At 44.7% G+C, this 23,796-nt stretch overlaps 1 protein-coding gene across 1 annotated transcript in view; it reads right to left on the reverse strand.

Moving 5' to 3' along the window:
• Positions 1–2,809: 2,809 nt before the first annotated feature.
• Positions 2,810–23,796, reverse strand: part of ENOPH1 (enolase-phosphatase 1) — a 94,141-nt gene continuing 73,154 nt past the window's right edge. Inside the window, exons 5-6 of the mRNA XM_073542878.1 lie at positions 4,800–4,923; positions 2,810–3,122 (exon numbers count right to left, since the gene is read on the reverse strand). Of these exons, the coding sequence (XP_073398979.1) occupies positions 2,983–3,122; positions 4,800–4,923 (264 nt within the window). The 3' untranslated portion in view covers positions 2,810–2,982. The remainder of the gene's footprint in view (positions 3,123–4,799; positions 4,924–23,796) is intronic.

The raw sequence follows: 23,796 nt of genomic DNA on the forward strand, positions 1-23,796 counted from the left end.
TCAATTTTAGTGATTTGTAGACGCCGCCGTACTTCCTGCTGGGTTAAGCAGGTGACATTTAATGGAGAATTTTTATCCCTGATCATGTTATCCATCATGGGATTTTCTTGTGTAAATACTGTTGAAAAAAAGTCATTTAGCATATTGGCTTTTTCCTCATCCTCATCCACCATTTCACCCAGACTATTTTTAAGGGGACCAACACTATCATTTTTTAGCTTCTTACTATTTATGTAGTTAAAGAATATTTTGGGATTATTTTTACTTTCTCTGGCAATGAGTCTCTCTGTCTCAATCTTTGCTGTCTTGATTTGCTTTTTACAGAATTTATTTAATCTTCTGTATTTATTTAATGCCTCATCACTACCTACTTGCTTTAATTCTCTAAATGCTTTATTTTTATCTCTTATTGCGCCCCTTACAGCTCTATTTAGCCATAGTGGTTTCCTCCTATTTCTCGCATGTTTATTCCCATACGGTATATATTGTGCACAGGTCCTATTCAGGATGCTAATAAACGTCTCCCATTTTCTTTGTGTATTTTTATGTCTCAGGATATCGTCCCAGTTAATTGCACCAAGATCATCTCTCATCCGTTGGAAATTTGCCTTCCTGAAGTTTAGTGTCCTTGTAACCCCTCTACTACACATCTTATTAAAGGATACATGAAAACTTATTAATTTGTGATCACTATTACCCAAGTGACCCCCAACCCTTACATTTGATATGCGGTCTGGCCTGTTGGATAATATTAGGTCTAGCAGTGCCCCCCCTCTTGTTGGGTCCTGAACCAGTTGTGAAAGGTAATGGTCTCTCATAGTAGTCAAAAACCTATTACCTTTGCTGGAACTGCAGGTTTCGGTTCCCCAATGTATTTCAGGGTAGTTGAAGTCCCCCATAATAATGACTTCTCCTTGAGTCGCTGCTTCATCTATTTGCTTTATGAGGATATTCTCTGTAGCTTCCATTATTTTTGGAGATTTATAACAAACCCCTATCAGTAATTTATTATTTTTCCCCCCTCCCCTTATCTCTACCCACAGGGACTCTACATTTTCATTAGATTCATATATATTATCACGAAGGATGGGTTTTAAGGATGATTTTACATATAAACACACGCCTCCCCCTCGCTTATTTGTACGGTCATTTCTGAACAGACTATAGCCCTGTAAATTAACTGCCCAGTCGTGGCTCTCATCCAGCCATGTCTCAGATATCCCCACCATGTCATAATTATGTTCCAACAACATTAACTCCAATTCCTCCATTTTGTTGGCGAGACTTCTGGCATTAGTATACATGCACTTTATGTATCTCTCTGTACCTCTATTCTTTCTTAAATTATTAACTGTTCTAACCCCACCCCCCATGCCACCCCCACCCCCAATGTCATTATTTGTGCCCAGGTCTCTATCTGCACTGTCTTCCCCTCCTATAAAAGGAATACCCTCCCCCCCCGTCCCTAGTTTAAACACTCCTCCAACCTTCTAGCCATTTTCTCCCCCAGCACAGCTGCACCCTCCCCATTGAGGTGCAGCCCGTCCCTAGCGTAGAACCTGTAGCCAACTGAGAAGTCGGCCCAGTTCTGCAGGAACCCAAACCCCTCCTTCCTACACCAATTCCTGAGCCACTTATTAACCTCCCTAATCTCCCGTTGCCTCTCTGGCGTGGCACGTGGTACAGGAAGTATTTCCGAAAATACCACCTTGGAGGTCCTTGCTTTAAGCTTACAGCCTAATTCCCTGAAATCATCTTTAAGGACCTTCCACCTACCTCTAACTTTGTCATTTGTGCCAATGTGCACCATGTCCGCTGGATCCTCACCAGCCCCTCCCAGTAATCTGTCAACCCGATCAGCGATGTGTCGGACTCGAGCGCCAGGTAGGCAGCACACCGTTCGACGATCCCTGTCTTTGTGACAGATTGCCCTATCTGTTCCCCTAATAATTGAGTCTCCCACTACCAGAACCTGTCTGGCCTGCCCTGCTCTCCTATTTCCCCCCTTACTGGAGAAGACACTCCTCCGGCTTTCAGAGGACATGCCTTGCTGCAGCAGTGCTACTCCTGCACTTACACTCCCCTCATCTGCCAACTTTGCAAACTTATTGGGGTGTGCCAGATCAGGACTAGCCTCCCTGGTGCTCTTCCCTCTACCCCGCCTTCTAACTGTCACCCAGCTAGCTGCTTCATTGTCCTGCAGCTCCAACCTAGCATCCCCCCCTCATCTATCCCATTGAGCGTCTGCTCAGTGAGCAGAAGACTCCTTTCCATATTGTCTATTGATCTCAGTGGTGCCAGCTCCACATTTAGATCCAGTATCTGGGCTTCCAAATGCACAACGTGCTCACATCTTGCACAGCAGTATGCACCCTCGACCGGCTGTTCAAGGACTGCATACATGCGGCAAGACGTGCACTGGATGGCATTGGCAATAGTGGAGCACATCCTAATGGGGATTGCACCAGACAATAAGATAAGCAAAAATAAATAAAAAAAAAAAAAAAAAAAGTATTACTATTACAGCAATTCAGTAAGACCTCCCTTGGAAACTCTCTAAATCTAAAGTCACTGAATTTCAAGTCACACACTTACCACAGTTCGCACTTACGCTCAGGTCACACTCAGCTCGTTCACACTCGCTATAGTTTTCTGCTTCCATACAAGCAGAGTGTGTCTACATGGTTAGCAGCAGCAGTGCATGAAGTAAGGGTGCTGCTAGCAACTCTATGAACACAGGACAAAAACAAAAAGAATTAGAGCATAGCCGGCATTCGCAAGTAAAAAGAAAATTAAATACCATTTCAGGTTCTTTTAACAAAGTTGGATAATCCTTTTAATGAACAGATAATGTACAGATGTGATCCTGACGTAATCATCCAACCTTTCAGTCTGCATACATGCACTTTAGATTGTAATAAATACTGAAAATGAATGGAAATGAGGCATCCTACTAGTTTAATACTTTTATAACATGTGAGATCATTGTGCAGAAGGAAGATTAAGCTGATGAAATGAGGATATAAGATGGAATTTTGACTTCTCTTCATCTGTCAGTGCAGCATTGCCGGGCCTTACAGCTATGACCACATGGACACCTGCTTCCCTTGCAGCTTCTGCCTCTGTATGAAGAAAAGGATAATAAATTTAATTAACATCAACACTAGAATTCTATTAATGCAAGCAAAGATGGTATCCATATGTTCCCAATATTATGTCCAATAACAGATATTAAAGTACTCCCATCAAAATATATTGCAGTCATCATATGACATAGCACTGTCCTTACAATTGCTCATTTTGCCTTTCTACCCAGCTAATTCTTCTCTTTTCCTTTAGGTCTATGACATCACATGATTAAAAACAGATGCGCCGAATCCGTCTAAGCTTTATGTAGAAACAGGAGATCTCTTTTGCAGGTGGTGACCTTTGGGGTCTTTATACCAGGTTCTCAGTATCAATACTGTGGGGTGTGGGAGCGGTGAAAGTGGATCATGACTAGAGTTGAGCAAATTTTTCAAAATTCGGTTCCGATTACAAATCCCATTGGAGTCAATGGGATTAGAAATGAAAGAATATGTTTGGAATTGATCGTCAAACAAAAATTCGGCACGAATAGGGTAACTTCAGATTCAGCGACGGATTCCAAACATGTTCACTCAACTCTACTCACAAGCATCTCCCAGAGATTACTGTGACTGTCATGTTAAGAAAGGTTGGTAATCAGTGTTCTAATCATTCATGGATTTTCCATAGATAGGTCATTGGGTGGGTGGTGAGTGGAGGGGTTCTGACTACTGGCATCCCGAGTAGACAACAGAATGAATCAGCTGCAGGACTGGGTGCAAAATCAGACACCGCTCATATACATAGAGCTTATGTTTAGCGTATGTCATCTATGTGAGGTCAGTGGCGGTCATGAAGCTGGTAGGAGCACCAAACACAAAAGCGTGGCCCCCTAAGGTCCATTTACACTGCACAATTAATGATGTTCGAGCATTTCTATGAACACTAGTTTCAAGATAACTGTGCAGTCTAAACGGGAAACAGCTTTCACGTCATGTGAAATGATCTGTTGCTTTGCTCAGATCAACATTCTTGGCAGCGCACAGAGTGATATGCTGAAGCATCGCCTGCCTGTTTAATCAGGCTATCAAACTTCTGCCAATCAGCGAACAAGTAACTCCTTGGTCATTGTTAAGTGTTGTTCGTTGGACATTGTTCAGGTCGGCTAGTCCACGTAGATTATTACTTTTTTTTATTATTATTATGGACGTCCCAATGCTGTCAGTTGACAAAAGGATGACTTACACTACTATTGGGCTTTCATAATTTGGCTAATACAATCTCTTTTCAGTGTCACTGCAGTAGACCAACTGCTTGGTGCACATTGACAGGACTAGCACTTTGTAGAGGCCAAGATCTAGGAGGCATATAAAGAAGACGGAAATGAAGGCCTGACAGTTGGCACTCTGTGATTGGATTGGGCCACATGCCTTTCGGTTTTACATTGCAAAAGTGTAATAATGAAGCAAGCAACTACACTTGTTGCATCCAATAAAAGTGGTTTTCCGGTTTCTGAAAAGCCCCGTCCCCTGGCTGCAGTGTGCTTTATTCACGCTCACCAGGTCAAGCACTGAATTTTACCAGTTGCCTAAGGTAGGGCATAAACTTTTATATATGCAGAAGTATAACCAGGCATTCAATATTCAGAACAGTGAGAAAGCATTATAGAAAATTAGCTTAAGAACCATTCGCTTCATTATATCAGTAAGTAAGCAGGGAGCCAATTTACCTACCCGTAGTAATGTCAGTGAGGAAAAGAATATTCTCTGTGGAACACCCAATTTTATCAGCAATTCTTGTATAGCTCTCACTTTCCACTTTGGACCCGACTGTAGTATCAAAATGTCCATTAATTAACTGAAAAAAAAATGAATATACGGCATGTTATTAACTGATGGCAGTTGTAAATAGTAGAGATAGTAAAGAGACTTCAGGGTATTCTGAAAGGTTTTTAAGCTATGAAGTCATCAGACTTATGGTCCATTTAGCAGAGGAGTGCTAATCTACCAATGTTGGCTTTCATCTGACGAACAAACAAAACGCTCGTTCTTTGGGTGCAATGATTTTTAAGGGGAATTTGTCACCAGGTTTATGCTACCTCATATGGGAGCAGAATGTTGTAATGGCAAAGACCATGATGTATCACTCACTGGGCTGCTTGCTGCAGGTGGGATAAAATTACTGTTTTATCTGCAGCAGATCTGCCAGTTCTCTGAATGCTGTAGCTCTTATATCCCCACCCACACCACTGATTGGCAGATCTGCCAGTTCTCTGACTGCTGCAGCTCTGTATATCCCCACCCACACCACTGATTGACAGATCTGCCAGTTCTCTGACTGCTGCAGCTCTGTATATCCCCACCCACACCACTGATTGACAGATCTGCCAGTTCTCTGACTGCTGCAGCTCTGTATATCCCCACCCACACCACTGATTGGCAGATCTGCCAGTTCTCTGAATGCTGCCGTTCAGTATATCCCCACCCACACCACTGATTGGCAGATCTGCCAGTTCTCTGAATGCTGCCGTTCAGTATATCCCCACCCACACCACTGATTGGCAGATCTGCCAGTTCTCTGAATGCCACAGCTCTGTATATCCCCACCCACACCACTGATTGGCAGAGCTGCCAGTTCTCTGAATGCCACAGCTCTGTATATCCCCACCCACACCACTGATTGGCAGAGCTGCCAGTTCTCTGAATGCTGCAGCTCTGTATATCCCCACCCACACCACTGATTGGCAGATCTGCCAGTTCTCTGAATGCTGCCGTTCAGTATATCCCCACCCACACCACTGATTGGCAGATCTGCCAGTTCTCTGAATGCTGCCGTTCAGTATATCCCCACCCACACCACTGATTGGCAGATCTGCCAGTTCTCAGAATGCCACAGCTCTGTATATCCCCACCCACACCACTGATTGGCAGAGCTGCCAGTTCTCTGAATGCCACAGCTCTGTATATCCCCACCCACACCACTGATTGGCAGAGCTGCCAGTTCTCTGAATGCTGCAGCTCTGTATATCCCCACCCACACCACTGATTGGCAGATCTGCCAGTTCTCTGAATGCTGCCGTTCAGTATATCCCCACCCACACCACTGATTGGCAGATCTGCCAGTTCTCTGAATGCTGCCGTTCAGTATATCCCCACCCACACCACTGATTGGCAGATCTGCCAGTTCTCTGAATGCCACAGCTCTGTATATCCCCACCCACACCACTGATTGGCAGAGCTGCCAGTTCTCTGAATGCCACAGCTCTGTATATCCCCACCCACACCACTGATTGGCAGAGCTGCCAGTTCTCTGAATGCCACAGCTCTGTATATCCCCACCCACACCACTGATTGGCAGATCTGCCAGTTCTCTGAATGCTGCAGCTCAGTATATCCCCACCCACACCACTCATTGGCAGATCTGCCAGATCTCTAAATGCTGCAGCTCTGTATATCCCCACCCACACCACTGATTGGCAGATCTGCCAGTTCTCTGAATGCCGCAGCTCTGTATATCCCCACCCACACCACGGATTGACAGATCTGCCAGTTCTCTGACTGCTGCAGCTCTGTATATCCCCACCCACACCACTGATTGGCAGCTTTTTGTATACCCTGTGTGTAGGCAGAAAACTGCCAATCAGTTGTGGGGGCGTCGTTATGCAGAAAATGCAGTACATTATGGCAGCAGGTTTGCTAGTTCTTTAGTGATAATCTCCTGCTGATAAAACAGATTTTATCAAAACTACAAGCAGTCAAGTAAAGGCCACCATACACATTAGATGACTGTCAGTCGTCTCTCCCAGGGTTCATTCCTTTGTTTGGTGTGAGCAAGATGCCAACAGACATTCCTGGCAGAGGCTTAGCTTTAGGAGAACAAAGCGATCACCAGTTCACAATTGGACATGCCTGATTAAAATCTACCCAAAAAGAAGTTGATCAGTGCCCCCATACACATTAGAATATAGGTCAAATCAGTCAATATTGTGATGTGTGTCCAACATTGGTGTAATGTTATAGAGGGCTTCAGTGACACATCACTGGAATCTGGGTAATTGTCTCTCTATCATGTTGCTCTCAGATTAAGTGGCAAAAATCTGGAGACAGATTCCCTTTAAAGTATGCTAAAACAAAAAAAAATCCTCATTCTCGGCAGCATAAGGTCCTGAGTAAATTGAGCTGCCGATAAAATTCCATTTTATAGACACAGAACTATTGAATGTTCTGGATATGCAGAATGTTTGTTGGCTCGTCTAATTAGGCCAGTAAATGACTGACAATTAGCTTTTATACAACCAATCCGCAATTATTTATCACCCTGAGCTGAAATTAGATAGCTCCTAAAGAATATGCACTACACTGCGTGCAGAATTATTAGGCAAGTTGTATTTGAGCGGATTCTTTTTATTATTGAACAACAACTATGTTCTCAATCAACCCAAAAGACTCATAAATATCAAAGCTTAATATTTTTGGAAGTAGGAGTGGGGTTTTTTTTAGATTTGGCTATCTTTTTTTTTAAATTCGTTTATTAAATCACAGGCAGGGTATACAATATACAAACAGACAATGATGAAAAATATCATATAAAACATGTATGCTTCACAAAGCATTAATGTCAAACAGTGTATGTATACCAGTTGTTTACAAAATAAAACATAATGTCAATTACCTTACATTAGTCTACATGGTATTATTCCAATAATAAAGCCTGTCAAACCTCTTAACCATTATTACTACTACAAAACAACAACTATTTGCAGCCTGTGTCCTTTTAACCCCTTCACCCCCAAGGGTGGTTTGCACGTTCATGACCGGGCCAATTTTTACAATTCTGACCACGGTACCTTTATGAGGTCATAACTCTGGAACGCTTCCATGGATCCCGGTGATTCTGACATTGTTTTCTCGTGACATATTGTACTTCATGTTAGTGGTAAAATTTCATTCAAATAACTTGCGTTTATTTGTGAGAAAAATGGAAATTTGACGAAAATTTTGAAAATTTCGCAATTTTCCAACTTTGAATTTTTATGCCCTTAAATCACAGAGATATGGCACCCAAAAAACTTGATAACTAACATTTCCCACATATTTACTTTACATCAGCACAATTTTGGAACCAAAATTTTTTTTTGTTAGGAAGTTATAAGGGTTAAAAGTTGACCAGCGATTTCTCATTTTTACAACACCATTTTATTTTTACGGACCACATCACATTTGAAGCCACTTTGAGGGGTCTATATGATAGAAAATAAACAAAAGTGACACCATTCTAAAAACTGCACCCCTTAAGGTGCTCAAAACCACATTCAAGAAGTTTATTAACCCTTTAGGTGCGTCACAGGAATTTTTTTGAATATTTAAAAAAAAATGAACATCTAACTTTTCTTCACAAAAAAAGTATTTCAGGTTCAATTTTTTTTATTTTACCAAGGGTAATAGGAGAAATTGGACTGCAAAAGTTATTGTGCAATTTGTCCTGAGTACGCTGATACCTGATATGTGGGGGGGAACGACTGTTTCGACGCATGGCAAAGCTCAGAATGGAAGGAGCGCCGTTTGACTTTTTCAATGCAAAATTGTCTGGAATTCAGATCGGACGCCATGTCACGTTTGGAGAGTCCCTGATGTACCTAAACAGTGGAAACCCCCTACAAGTGACCCCATTTTGGAAACTAGACCCCCCAAGGAACTTATCTAGATATGTGGTGAGAACTTTGAACCCACAAGGGCTTTACAGAAGTTTATAACGTACAGCAGTACAATTAAAAAATCATATTTTTTCCACAAAAATGATCTTTTCACCCCAATTTTTATTTTCCCAAGGGTAACAGGACCCTAAAAGTTATTTTGCAATTTGTCCTGAGTACGCTGATACCCCACATGTGGGGGTAAACCACTATTTGGGCGCATGGCAGAGCTAGGAAGGGAAGCAGCGCCATTTGACGTTTTGGGCTGGAATTGAGATCCGACATAATGTCGCGATTGGAAAACCCCTGATGTACCAAAAGAGTGGAAACCCCCACAAATGACACCAGTTTGGAAACTAGACCCCCTGAGGAACTTACCTAGATGTGTGGTGAGAACTTTGAACCCCCAAGGGCTTCACAGAAGTTTATAACATAAAGCCGTACAATTAAAAAATCATTTTTTCCACAAAAATGATCTTTTCACCCTCAATTCTTATTTTTCCAAGGGTAACAGGACCCTAAAAGTTATTGTGCAATTTGTCCTGAGTATGCTGATACCCCACATGTGGGGGTAAACCACTATTTGGGCGCATGGCAGAGCTCGGAAGGGAAGCAGCGCCATTTGACGTTTTTGGCTGGAATTGAGATCGGACACCATGTCGCGATTGGAAAACCCCTGATGTACCTAAACAGTGGAAACCCCCCACAAATGACACCATTTTGTAAACTAGACCCCCCAAAGAACTTATCTAGATGTGTGGTGAGCACTTTGAACCCCCCAGTGCTTCACAGAAGTTTATAACGCCCGGGCGTGAAAATAAAAAATTCGTATTTTTTCCACAAACATGATCTTTTAGTCACCATTTTTTTATTTTCCCAAGGGTACCAGGAGAAATTGGACCCCAAAAGTTGTTGTCCAATTTGTCCTGAGTATGCTGATACCCCATATGTGGGAGAAAACTACTGTATGGGCACACGTCGGGGCTCTGAAGGGAAGTAGTGACGTTTTGGAATGCAGACTTTGATGGAATGGTCTGCGGGTGTCATGTTGCCTTTGGAGAGCCCCTAATGTACCTAAACAGTGGAAACCCCCCACAAATGACCCCATTTTGAAAACTAGACCCCCTAAGGAACTTATCTAGATGTGAGGTGAGCACTTTGAACCCCCAAGGGCTTCACAGAAGTTTATAATGCCCGGGCATGAAAATAAAAAAATCGTATTTTTTCCACAAACATGATCAATTAATCCCCAATTTTTTTATTTTCCCAAGGGTAACAGGAGAAATTGAACCCCAAAAGTTGTTGTCCAATTTGTCCTGAGTACGCTGACACCCCATATGTGGGAGAAAACTACTGTATGGGCACACGTCGGGGCTCTGAAGGGAAGTAGTGACGTTTTGGAATGCAGACTTTGATGGAATGGTCTGCGGGTGTCATGTGCGTTTGGAGAGCCCCTGATGTACCTAAACTATTGAAACTCCCCACAAGTGACCCCATTTTGGACACTAGACCCCCCACGGAACTTATCTAGATGTGTGGTGAGGACTTTGAACCCCCAAGTGCTTCACAGAATTTTATAACGCTCGGACGTGAAAATAAAAAAATCAATTTTTTCCACAAAAATGATATTTTTGCCCCCAATTTTTTATTTTCCTATGGGTAACAGGAGAAATTGGACACCAAAAATTGTTTTGCAATTTGTCCTGAGTAGGCTGATACCCTACATGTGGGGGTAAAACACTGTTTGGGCGCATGTCAGAGCTTGGAAGGGAAGGAGCACCATTTGACTTTTTCAACTCAGAATTGGCTGGAATTGAAATCAGACGCCATGTTGCATTTGGAGAGCCCCTGATGTGCCCAAACAGTGGAAACCCCCAATTCTAACTCCAACCCGAACCCCAACACACCCCTAATCCTAATCTCAGCCCTAACCCTAACCCTAGCCCTAGCCCTAACCCTAACCGTAAAGGAAAAATGGAAATAAATACATTTTTTTTATTTTATTATTTTTCCCTAACTAAGGGGGTGATAAAGGGGGGTTTGATTTACTATTTATGGCGGTTTTTATGTTTGGCGGCTGTCGCACGCTAAAAGACGCTTTTATTGTAAAAATAGTTTTTGCATCACCACATATTGAGAGCTACAATTTTTCCGTATTTTGATCCACCGAGTCATATGAGGTCTTATTTTTTGCGGGACGAGTTGACGTTTTTATTGGTACCATTTTCGGGCACGTGACATTTTTTGATCGCTTTTTATTCCGATTTTTGGGATGCAGAATGAACAAAAACCAGCGTTTCATTAACTTCTTTTGGGGGATGCGTTTACACCGTTCCGCGTGCGGTAAAATTGATAAAGCGGTTTTATTCTTCGGGTCAGTACGGTTACAGCGATACCTCATTTAGGTCGTTTTTTTATGTTTTGTCGGTTTTATGCAATGAAAACTATTTTAATTTATTTGGCGATTTTTTTTAAATTATTTTAACACTTTATTTTTATTTTTTTTTTACTTTATTAAATAGTCCCAGGTGGGACATCACTGTTCTGTGACAGATCGCTGATCTGTCACATCACAGATCACTGTGACAGATCAGCGATCTGTCACAGGCAGTGCACAAGGCTTCCTTATGCCTGCGCTTTGCAGGCACTGAGGAAGCCAGCTTCCTGCAGGCCCCCGAAGGCCCCCGTCGCCATCTTGGATTCGGGGGCCTGCAGGAAAGGAGCCCCCGGCAGCAACGCTGCACATTGCGTGGGGGGCTCAGGGAAGCACGGAGGGAGCCCCCTCCCTGTCGATGCTTCCCTTTAACCCCCGGTACACCGCGATCATGTTTGATCGCGGTGTGCAAGGGGTTAACGTGTCGGGGGCGGTCCGTGACCGCCCCTGACACATTGTGCCGGGTGTCAGCTGTGATAATCAGCTGACACCCGGCCGCGATCAGCGGCGCTCACCACGTGGGCGCCGCTGATCGCGGTAGACGTACTATCCCGTCAATGGGCATAGGGGCCCGGGTCCCATGGACGGGATAGTACGTCGAATGTCAGGAAGGGGTTAATTAACTCTTTATCATGTGATATCTCCATCCTACAACGGGAGATGAGGAGTTCCACCTCTCCCATATCTTCTCAAATTCACCCGGGCACCCTCTGTTTTGGTACAGCGTACGCTCGTATGGTATAATCGAGTTTACCAATTCAATCTAGGCCCTAAGGGAGGGATCCGAACCCCCCCATCCACCGTAGTGCCAGCACCTTCCGCGCCATAAACAATGTCTCCCGCAGGAAAATCCCCGTATAATGTCCCCATGTCTCATCATCCCACACCCCAAACAGACAAACCAATGGCTCCAGGGGAACAGGAATTTGTGCCAGGGAGGTTAATAATGATGTCATCTCTTTCCAGTAATGTGCTATAATTGGACACTGCCAGATCATGTGAATAAAATCTGCATTCGATGTATGACATCTCAGACACTCCGAAGATTGGAAACGACCCATCTTAATAAGTCGAGTCGGAGTCAAATATGATTGGTTTATAATATAAAGTTGTATCATTCTGTTGTTGATTGACGGAGACACCTTAGTTGGTGACTCCAGAATTTCCTCCCACTCCTCTCCCCGTGTATCAGGGATGAGCCTTTCCCATTTCCCCCTAACTAAGCATATGGCAGATTCCGTCCCCACCGATAGCATGTATGTATACAGAGAGGAGACGAGACCCTGGGGACCTTGTGACGTAAGAATGCCTATCAAGGGTAGAGATGAAACAGCATTACTCCTACCGACATATCTCATGTACGATTGAAAGGCTGATCTTAATTGCAAATACCGGAAGAACTGCGACCTCGGGACACCGCACTTAACTTGTAATTGTTCAAAAGATAATAGTGTACCACACTCATATATATCCCCTATCGTAGAGACATTGCACTGAGGCCAGAATTCAGCAGATGGGTGGGCAAGCAGTGTCGGAAAATAACTGTTATTCCATAAGGGCATTTCAGCTATGATATCACTAAATCCAACCACCTTCTTAATCTGTCTCCACACTAATCTTGCCAGACGAAGCATGGGCAACAGACGTGGGACATTTACCCTCTCCAACTCCAAAAACCCCAGTGGGCAGTCAGCATGTGCGGCATGAAGCAGATGGCTTTCAGAGTTAGAAAGATGATTACCGGGCATCCATTTACTTACTGTATAGCTCTGGCCTGTCCCGCCAGATAGTACAGAAAAAAATCCGGCAGTGCTGCCCCCCCTTTTTTTGGCCTCTGTAGGGTGGACAGCTTGAGCTTTGGCCTGGTTTTCCCCCATATAAAAAATGTAATCTGGGAATTCAAATTAGTAAAGAAAGACTTAGGCACCACCACAGCACTATGTTGGAGAAAGTAGCTGATCTTAGGGCGTAGTATCATTTTAATTAAATTAACGCGTTCAGCTACAGACAGCGGGAGTTTGCTCCAGAACGCAAATTTGACTTTAACCATCTCCAGTAATGGGTATATATTAAGTTGCAGATCAAACGTACTTGATTGAGAGATATGAACACCGAGATATTTAAAATGTGGTACAATAGGCAGCAAGTAAAGAGTCCCAAGTCGCGGCATCGGGGCATGAGAAATAGGCATCAGAGCAGACTTCTCCCAATTTATATACAGGCCGGAATATTTACTAAATTTGTTTATAGTGGCAATCACTTCCGCCAGTGTCTCCTCCGCCCTATCCATAAATATTATCATGTCATCAGCATATAGGCCTATGGTATCCACCCGATCTGCTATCTCTATACCCATAATATTAGGGGAAGTTCTCATGTGAATTGCCAGAGCCTCTATTGCAAGAGCAAAGAGGGCCGGGGAAAGGGGACACCCCTGACGAGTCCCCCTGTGCAGAGAAAAGGACTCGGATATGGAACCATTTACAATGACACGGGCCTTAGGTTTCATATATAGTGTATTAACCCATTTTAGGAACCTATCCCCAAAACCATATTTCTGCAAGCATGCATGGAGGAAGGGCCACTCAAGGGAATCAAAGGCCTTGGCTGCATCCAACGATGCCAATGCCCACTTATTGTCCGGCATCAGGGAGCTATACTGGACCACAGATTGAACCCGTCTAATATTAATGGAGGTGCTTTTACCGGGCATAAAGCCAGTTTGATCAGGATGTATGAGTTCCAAAATAATTGAGTTTAGCCTGGTGGCCAAGATTTTCGTAAAAATTTTATAATACACATTTACTAAAGATATGGGGCGGTAAGATCCACAGTCTAAAGGGTCCTTCCATTCTTTCTAATCCTTGTAGATTGTAAGCTTGCGAGCAGGGACCTCACTCCTAATGTCATTGTTTGAATTGTCTTAACTTGTATTGAATTTATTGTCTGTACATGTCCCCGCTTAATTGTAAAGTGCTGCGGAATATGTTGGCGCTATATAAATAAAAAAAAATTATTATAAAAATTATTATTTCTAAAGCACTATTATATTAGCTTCATAAAAGGACTCCGGCATGACCCCCCCCCCAGATCACCCGGAACACCGACAACAAAAGCGGCGCCAAAATCTCCCGGTATCTCTTGTATAGCTCAATAGGGAATCCATCCGGCCCAGGGGCCTTCCCAGAGGCCATATCCCTCATGGCATCTTCTATCTCTTCCAAAGTGAATTCAGCATCCATAAAGGCCCGCTGAGAATTACTCAATGTGGGAAACGGTATATCTGATAGATAGTCTAGACATCCCCGGCTATCAATGTCATTTTTTGAACTGTATAGTGAACTATAATAATCGTGAAAACAACCCATTATTTCTTCGGTCGAGGATACCAATGTACCCTCTGAGTTGCGGATTTGTTATATTGTGTTAGTTGTATTGTGTTGACGCACCAAAAAGGCCAGAAATTTACTGGACTGATTCCCTAGCTCAAAGTAGGACTGGCGAGTAAAGAATGACTTACGTTTAGACTTAGAGTCTATGTGTTGAGTATATAATCTCTGGGCAGCCAACCACTCCACTCTGTTACCACTAGTCTGATCAGATATGTAAGCAGCCTCAAAATCTTTCAAACGTTGCTCTATTTCGCCATCCTCCCCCGCCGTCACCTGTTTGATGTAGGAGCTTGTAGAAGACAAGCAAACCCTCAAGTATGCCTTAAGAGTGTCCCAAAATAAGTTAACATTCCGGGGTTCGGGGTGGGAGGAGACGAAGCCATGTAATTGGTCAATTGTTCTGTCAGGTGACTTTACCAGCTTCAGCCAGAAAGGGTTTAATTTCCATACTATCCTACCACCCGGTGGGCCATATTTAAGTTTAAGAATAATTGGACTATGATCTGAAATCCCCCTACTACCATGTTCAATGTTATCCACCCATATCGCCAGACTGCTAGATCCAAAGATGTAATCTATGTGAGATAAGGAACGCTTAGTGGATGAATGGCAAGTATACTCCCTCCTCTCGGGATGGCGCATTCTCCATAGGTCCAGCCATCCACTGCTGTCCATAAACTGTGACAATTGGGATGTAGCTGCTGCCGGGGTCCCACTTTGTATCCCATCGTCTTGTCTCAACCTATCCAGGCAACTATTCATAACCAAATTAAAGTCCCCCATACAAATGACATCTGCGTCCGTATAATTTAGGGCAAAACTCAATGCCTTCTGTAGAATTGACGTACCAGCTGGAGGGGGATTATAAACACACAAAATAACATATTTCCTAGAGTTGATCAATGCATATACAAATATGAAACACCCTTCAGAGTCTCACCGGGCCTCCCGAACCTCCCATATAACATCTTTATGTATTAGTAGTGAGACTCCCCTGGAATAGCTGGTGTGAAATGCGTGTATGGACCACTGAACCCACGGTTTTTGTACGCTCCGAGCTGTATCCCTGGTCAGGTGCGTCTCGACCAGAGCCACAATGTGAAGGCGATAGTGCCTGATTTGTGAGAATAATTTAACCTTTTTTCGGGGGCTCTGATACCCCTCACATTCCATGTCATGCATATTAATTCAGAACCCATCTCCACATATCTGAATATGTTGCGCATCGGTGCCCAAGTAGGACTCAGGGACATCACATAAATAGCAGGACTTCCATTGGCTGCAACTTTTACCTAAGTACAGTAACTTTTAAAGCTAAAACTAAAACTTTTGAGAAAAAGAGAACAGTACATGAATCTAATAACATAGGAGCAAGGTCCAACGCCCCCAATAAAAAGTAAGCAAGGGGATACCATCACTGAACACAGTGTCCGGTATTATAGATCTCTGGGTGCTCGCCAGGAGAGCTCCAATTAAGCCTGTAGTTAAGAGATCCAGGTGAAAGTAGACATACTAGGATTCCTTTGCAGGAGATCCTTTATGGGACCGCAGGGTCCCATAACGCTTCCACTAGATCCGTGAAAAATACGGAGGAACCCCCGTGGACAATCCGAAGACGAGCCGGATAAATCATCGAATATACAATGTTCCTTTCCCTGAGCCGCTTCTTGATGTTGATGAATTGTGCACGTTGCTTCTGGAGTTCCATGGACCAATCCGGGAATATTGAAATCACAGCATTGTTGAACTTGATGGGACTCTTTTGTCGTGCAAGGCGTAAAATGGTGTCTCTATCTTTACAGTTGAGGATACGTGCCAGGAAGGGTCTAGGTGGGGCTCCCGGAGGCAGAGGCTTCATGGGAACTCTGTGGGCTCTCTCAACCGCAAACATCGAGGAGAATTCATCTCTCAGAGAGGCCTTAAGCCAGCCCTCCAGGAATTGCTCAGGGTGCTGATCTTCAGAACACTCAGGCAGGCCAATGACACGGATGTTATTCCGACGCATTCTGTTCTCTAGGTCGTCTGCCTTTTGCCTCCAGGTGTTCATAGATCCCGTTACCTTGGTTAACTTAGTCTCCATAGGCGTGATGGTGTCTTCCACCCGGGACACTCTTGCCTCCACCTCCGTAATACGCCCCCCCATGGCCTGCATATCCTGACGGAGTCTCCCCACCTCAGTGTAGACATCCTCTATTTTCCCCGTCAGATATGTCCTGGTGAGGGAGATAGCCTGAATCAACTGTTCAGATGCTTGCTTAAGAGTAATTTCTTCCTGTTCAACCTCCTCTCCGCCCCCTGAGGGATGATTTTTACGCTGAGGTTGTGAGGAGGTATTCCTTAGAGAACATACACTTTCAGAAGGGTCGGGTCTTTAATTTTTCTGCTGCCGACGATCCTTTAGATCGGTTCATGGTTAAGGGCAGTGAAGTGCACCAATGTAACCAGCAATGTGCAGTCCAGGATTCCTCCCACTGCAGTTATAGACACAGCAGGGACCAGGTTAGTTAGTTATGGCCCGGGAGCAGTATCCGTGTATACGGAGACACCGTATTACTGAGGCTTCTTATGGCAGGGGGGGAGGGGGAGAGAAATCCACCCTCAGAGACAGCAGCAGTGAGAGGGGGAGCAAGCTCTCCCACAGTAATGTCACCAACAGCCAGCAAGTCAGTTTAAGAAAGAAGCACTAATGCAGGGCCCATCTTCACATGGTATGTCCATCCACCCAGCTCTCCTGCTCTCCTGCTGTCTGTCTATGAAGGACACACAGTGCATCACCCAGCTTTGCACATAAACTTGCCTCTGCACCTAGCATTCACATGGTATGCCTTTCAGCTAACCCCAGCTTACCCCAGTGTTATTTATGACCTTGTTTACTCTGGCTTGATCATATACATCTGGTCCACTCTTAATTGTCTGACCAAAATGAGCAGAGACCACTCCTCTCTGCTTCACACCTGACTGCACTTAGTTGTACATATATTGCAGAGCACAAGTCTGCATAGACTTCAGTCTGCATTGTGATTGCTATAAGTGTGTGCTAGAAGTGTGAAGATTAATTTAAGAATTAAAACCAGAATTGAACCAGAAGGGAACTGAAGGTAACTGGACACAGTCACTGTAAACAATGTTTCTGTTTGTTTTCACTTTCACCCCAATAATCCTTCACTTTCTGCTAATTCCCCTAATCCCTACTCCTAGTAAGGAACTTTTCATCTCTCCTTCAATCCTCCCCATCCACCTCACCTCCGCCTCAAAACTGTTCCTTAACATACAATCCTCTGTCTCCAAACACAGACAGCCCCCTCATGCCCTCTCCTGCTCCCACCTGCTAACACTTTCTCTGCTCCTTCTCACTGCTGGCGATATCTCCCCAAATCCTGGTCCTCCTCACCACATTCCCACAGTCATTTCTACCTCCCATCCACACTCTATCACAACCTTCCGTAACCTCTCCAACCTTATACCCATTCACCCAGCCCCCGCTTCCCCAGTCCCACTAACAGGAGCTCTGTGGAACGCTCGCTCTGTCTGCAACAAGCTTTCCTACATCCATGATCTTTTTGTTACTACCAAACTCTCCTTCCTCGCCATCACCGAAACCTGGCTCACCCCTTCTGACACAGCCTCTCCTGCTGCACTTTCGTATGGCGGCTTCCACCTTTCTCACACCCCCCGCCCCAGCAGCAAACATGGTGGAGGAGTTGGTTTTCTCCTGTCAGATACCTGCTCCTTCACCCCAATCCCACTGCCACCCTCTGTTACCCTCCCTTCCTTTGAGGTGCACTCTGTGCGCATCTACTCCCCCTCCAACCTCCAACTGGCTGTCATCTACCGCCCCCCAGGGCCAGCCACCACCTTCTTTGACCACTTCACCACCTGGTTACTTCATTTCCTTTCCGCGGACATCCCTACTATCATCATGGGCGACTTCAACATCCCCATCGACACTTCCCTCTCAGCTGCCACTAAACTTCTATCTCTCACTTCCTCCTTCGGCCTCACTCAATGGTCTTCTACAGCCACCCACAAAGATGGCCACACACTGGACCTCATCTTCACCCGCCTCTGCTCCCTATCTAACCTCTCTAACTCACCTCTTCCTCTCTCTGACCACAACCTGCTCACATTCTCTTCCCTCTTCACTCCATGTCTACAATCCCCACCCCACAAACTTTCACACCCTCGCAGGAATCTTAAACACCTTGACCTACACTCATTCTCCGAATCCCTCCTCCCTCTTACAGATATAAGTTCCTTACACAATGCGGATGACGCTGCCGCTCTATATAACACCACAATAGCTGTAGCTTTGGAATCCGCTGCCCCACTTACACATACCAAAACTCGCAAAATCAACAGACAGCCCTGGCACACCAGCCTGACCAAAGAGCTGAGGCGAGCTTCCAGGGCTGCTGAGCGCAGATGGAAAAGATCCCACTCCAACAAGCACTTCATCGCATTCAAACAGTCCCTCACTACTTTCAAGACCACACTCGCCACAGCTAAACAAACCTACTTCTCATCTCTCATATCCTCCCTGTCTCACAACCCTAAACAGTTATTCAACACCTTCAATTCTCTCCTCCGCCCCCCAGCACCTCCTCCCTCCCCACTCATCTCAGCTGAAGACTTTGCCTCATTTTTCAAGCAGAAAATTGATAACATCAGGGACAGTTTTGGTCAACAACCCCCAGAGCCCTTCCTCCCGACTTCCCAGCCCTCCACCTTCAAAACCAACTTCTCCACCATTACAGAAGATCGACTCTCCACTCTACTCTCAAGATCACATCTCACCACCTGTGCACTCAACCCGATCCCATCCCACTTCATCCCAAACCTCACCACAGTCTTCATCCCAACCCTAACCCATCTCTTCAACCTGTCACTAACAACTGGTGTTTTCCCCTCAAGCTTTAAACATGCCTCCATCACACCTATCCTCAAAAAGCCCTCTCTTGACCCATCCTCTGTATCTAGCTATCGCCCTATATCACTTCTCTCATACGCCTCCAAGCTACTGGAACAACACGTCTACCTTGAACTGTCCTCCCATCTCTCTTCTTGCTCCCTCTTCGACCGCTTACAATCTGGCTTCCGGTCACACCACTCCACTGAAACTGCCCTTACTAAGGTCACCAATGACCTCTTAACTGCCAAGAGCAAGCGACACTACTCTGTCCTCCTCCTCTTGGACCTGTCGGCTGCCTTTGACACAGTGGACCATTCCCTATTATTACAGACCCTCTCATCCCTCGGCATCACAGACTTGGCCCTCTCCTGGATCTCATCATACCTAACAGACCGGACATTCAGCGTCTCCCACTCACACACCACCTCCTCACCTCGCCCCCTATCTGTCGGAGTCCCACAAGGTTCAGTCCTTGGGCCCCTGCTGTTCTCTATTTACACCTTTGGCCTGGGACAGCTCATAGAATCTCATGGCTTTCAGTATCATCTTTATGCTGATGACACACAGATCTACATCTCTGGACCAGATATCACCTCCCTACTAACCAGAATCCCTCAATGTCTGTCCACTATTTCATCCTTCTTCTCCACTAGATATCTGAAACTCAACATGGACAAAACAGAATTCATCATCTTTCCCCCATCTCACGTGACCCCCCTACGAACCTATCAATTACAGTAAATGACTGCCCACTCTCCCCAGTCCCACAAGCTCGCTGCCTCGGAGTAATCCTTGACGCTGATCTCTCCTTCAAACCACATATCCAAACCCTTTCCACTTCCTGCCGACTTCAACTCAAAAATATTTCACGCATCCGTTCATTCCTCACCCAAGAATCTGCAAAAACCCTAGTCCATGCCCTCATCATCTCTCGCCTTGACTACTGCAACCTCATGCTCTGTGGCCTCCCCTCAAACACTCTCGCACCCCTCCAATCTATTCTAAACTCTGCTGCCCGACTAATCCACCTGTCCCCCCGCTATTCCCCAGCTTCTCCCCTCTGTCAATCCCTTCACTGGCTCCCAATTGCCCAGAGACTCCATTACAAAACCCTAACCATGACATACAAAGCAATCCACAACCTGTCTCCTCCATACATCTGTGACCTCGTCTCCCGGTACTTTCCTGCACGCAACCTCCGATCCTCACAAGATCTCCTTCTTTACTCCCCTCTTATCTCCTCTTCCCACAATCGCATACAAGATTTCTCTCGCGCATCACCCCTACTCTGGAACTCTCTACCACAACATATCAGACTCTCACCTACCATCGAAACCTTCAAAAAGAGCCTGAAGACCCACCTCTTCCGACAAGCCTATAACCTGCAGTAACCACCGATCGACCAAACCGCTGCACGACCAGCTCTACCCTCGCCTACTGTATTATCACCCATCCCTTGAAGATTGTGAGCCCTCGCGGGCAGGGTCCTCTCTCCTCCTGTACCAGTTATGACTTGTATTGTTTAAGATTATTGTACTTGTTTTTATGTATACCCCTCCTCACATGTAAAGCGCCATGGAATAAATGGCGCTATAACAATAAATAATAATAATAATAATCTTTCAGGGCACTCACCGCACATTCCTCAAATCCTTCCGGATATAGGTCGCTGTTCTGCGACGCTGCAGCGCTGGAAGCTGGACGCTGCGTTCCCTCTGATAGAATGTGCGTCCAAGATGGCCGCCGCCTCGTGTGGGCACCACCGTCCACCCCGGCTTTTTAGACTTCCTGCTCACCGGAACCGTCCTGCGTCCTCCCGCAGAGCTCCCGGGGGGTCCCGGTAACCAGGGACACTGAGCGCTGTTAGTTTTACAGCGTTAGACAGGCGGTAGTTATCGGATATTTTCAGGATGGGCAGGAGCTCTCACAATGAGCGTCTTTCCTCCTCCACTACATAGTCACGCCCCCCAGATTTGGCTATCTTAGGAGGATATCTGTTTTTTCAGGTAACTATTACTGTGCATAATTATTAGGCAACTTAATAAAAACAAAATATATACCCATCTCACTTGTTTATTTTCACCAGGTAAACCAATATAACACAAAATTTAGAAATAAACATTTCTGACATTCAAGAACAAAACAAAAAAAAAATCAGTGACCAATATAGCCACCTCTCTTTACGATGACACTCAAAAGCCTTCCATCCATAGATTCTGTCAGTTGCTTGATCTGTTTACGATCAACATTGCGTGCAGCAGCCACCACAGCCTCACAGACACTGTTCCGAGAGGTGTACTGTTTTCCCTCCCTGTAGATCTCACATTTTATGAGGGACCACAGGTTCTCTATGGAGTTCAGATCAGGTGAACAAGGGGGCCATGTCATTATTTTTTCTTTTTTTTAGACCTTTACTGGCCAGCCACGCTGTGGAGTATTTGGATGCATGTGATAGAGCATTGTCCTGCATGAAAATCATGTTTTTCTTGAACGATACCAACTTCTTCCTGTACCACTGCTTGAAGAAGTTGTCTTCCAGAAACTGGCAGTAGGTCTGGGAGTTGAACTTTACTCCATCCTCAATCCGAAAAGGTCCCACAAGTTCATCTCAATTCATGGGCAGTTATTTTGCGCCTTTTTTTATCAACACGCTTCCTGCGACCCTGTTGGCTATTTGCCATGAAACGCTTGATTGTTCGGTGATCACGCTTCAAAAGTTTGGCAATTTCAAGACTGCTGCATCCCTCTGAAAACTCAAAAATTGTGAGATGTCTTGCAGAGTCCGTCAAATCATTCTTCTGACCCATTTTGCCAAAGGAAAGGAAGTTGTACAGTATATGATGCTTTCTACTGGATAACTGGAGCATAAGCAAAAGGAGGAACTAAACTGGTCCCTATATAATTATTTTTTCTTTTAGGTGCTGCTTTGTCATGATACCTTTTAGTGCATAATCTTTGGATTCTGTCATTTTGCTATATCTGGTAAAATTCCTTTATCTTCCTGCTTGGTTAGCGATACTCTGAATAGATATAACAATCTTTTGTGATTTTATGTAATAAATTGATATGTTAGTGCAAGAAAGCAAAATGAGGTCAAGAGTATTTTTAAACAAAGAGAGGTAATTTGTGGTAGTGTTGAACGATGCACCACTAAGATGAATGCGAGAGAAGAAGGTAAACCATACCCGAGTAACTAGGTGGTTCCTAGCACTACAGGGTTTTAGTTTTCGAGTGAAGCACATGCCTGGGAAACAACATGGGAATGCAGATGCCCTAACAAGGGTCAATTGTATGCTGGCAGAAGGTGCCAAGCCCACCCTGGCTTTGGGCAAAGGGCGGTGAGGATATGTAAGGTGGCAGCTGGACAGGTCGTGGATGGGAGGTATGTATCCCTGAGATGCTAAGCCTTGGTGAAGTAGGACATGGAGAAGCAGGCTCCAGCACACTTAGTGCTGAGAGGTGTTTTAAATGGGCCTGGATTATGGGTCCGGGTTTTACGAGCAGCTGAAAGAGCTGGGTGCGATCGGCTGCTCACTTATCTTCAGTCTAGGTCTTGGATTGTCTGATTTAAGGAAGCTAGGGCTGTCTCACTTTGTGTGTTTTGCAAGGTGAGGAGGCCTTGCCTGTGCTGCTCAGACCTGGCTTGAGTCAGAGAGGAAAAGACTCACGTTTAAACGACTGAGCCCATGTGTTATATGGACTGTTTTTTTTCCGTTTTGTTCTGTTATACCTTTTGTTTACCTGGAAGAGGTTACTTTATTTTTGCCAACCCTGATAGTTTATGAACTTTTAATAAACCGCCAGCTTGTTTTAAATCAACTAACTAAGTACCGTTGTGTGAATAAGTATCTACCACAGAGTAATTCCCTCACAATATATACATACATACATACAAACATACATACATACATACATACATACATACATATACACACACACGGGAAAATAGGTATTCGATACACTGCCGATTTTGCAAGTTTTTATCGTAGTTACACTTCAAATGTGAGAGACAGAATCTAAAAATATTGTATGATTTTTAAATAATTAAATTGCAGGGTATGCAAGTCTTTGGCCTTTTACCGGCAGTGTTCGTGCGGTGACGTCACCGCACGAACACTGCCGGAAAAAGCCGGAGATGGCTGAGTGCAGTGAATACCGGCGGAAGTTAATGAGCGGCCCCAGAAGCAGATGCGGCCTGGAGACACCAGGATGGGAGGACGCGTCGCTGGACAAGTAAGTATAATTATAATGTTTATTATTAATTTTCTCCTTTTTTTTTTTTACAACAGCCGGCCATAGACCC

The sequence above is a fragment of the Dendrobates tinctorius genome, unplaced genomic scaffold, assembly GCF_039654945.1.
Source record: "Dendrobates tinctorius isolate UK_male_01 unplaced genomic scaffold, ASM3965494v1 ptg000011l, whole genome shotgun sequence".
Taxonomy (NCBI): Eukaryota; Metazoa; Chordata; class Amphibia; order Anura; family Dendrobatidae; genus Dendrobates; species Dendrobates tinctorius.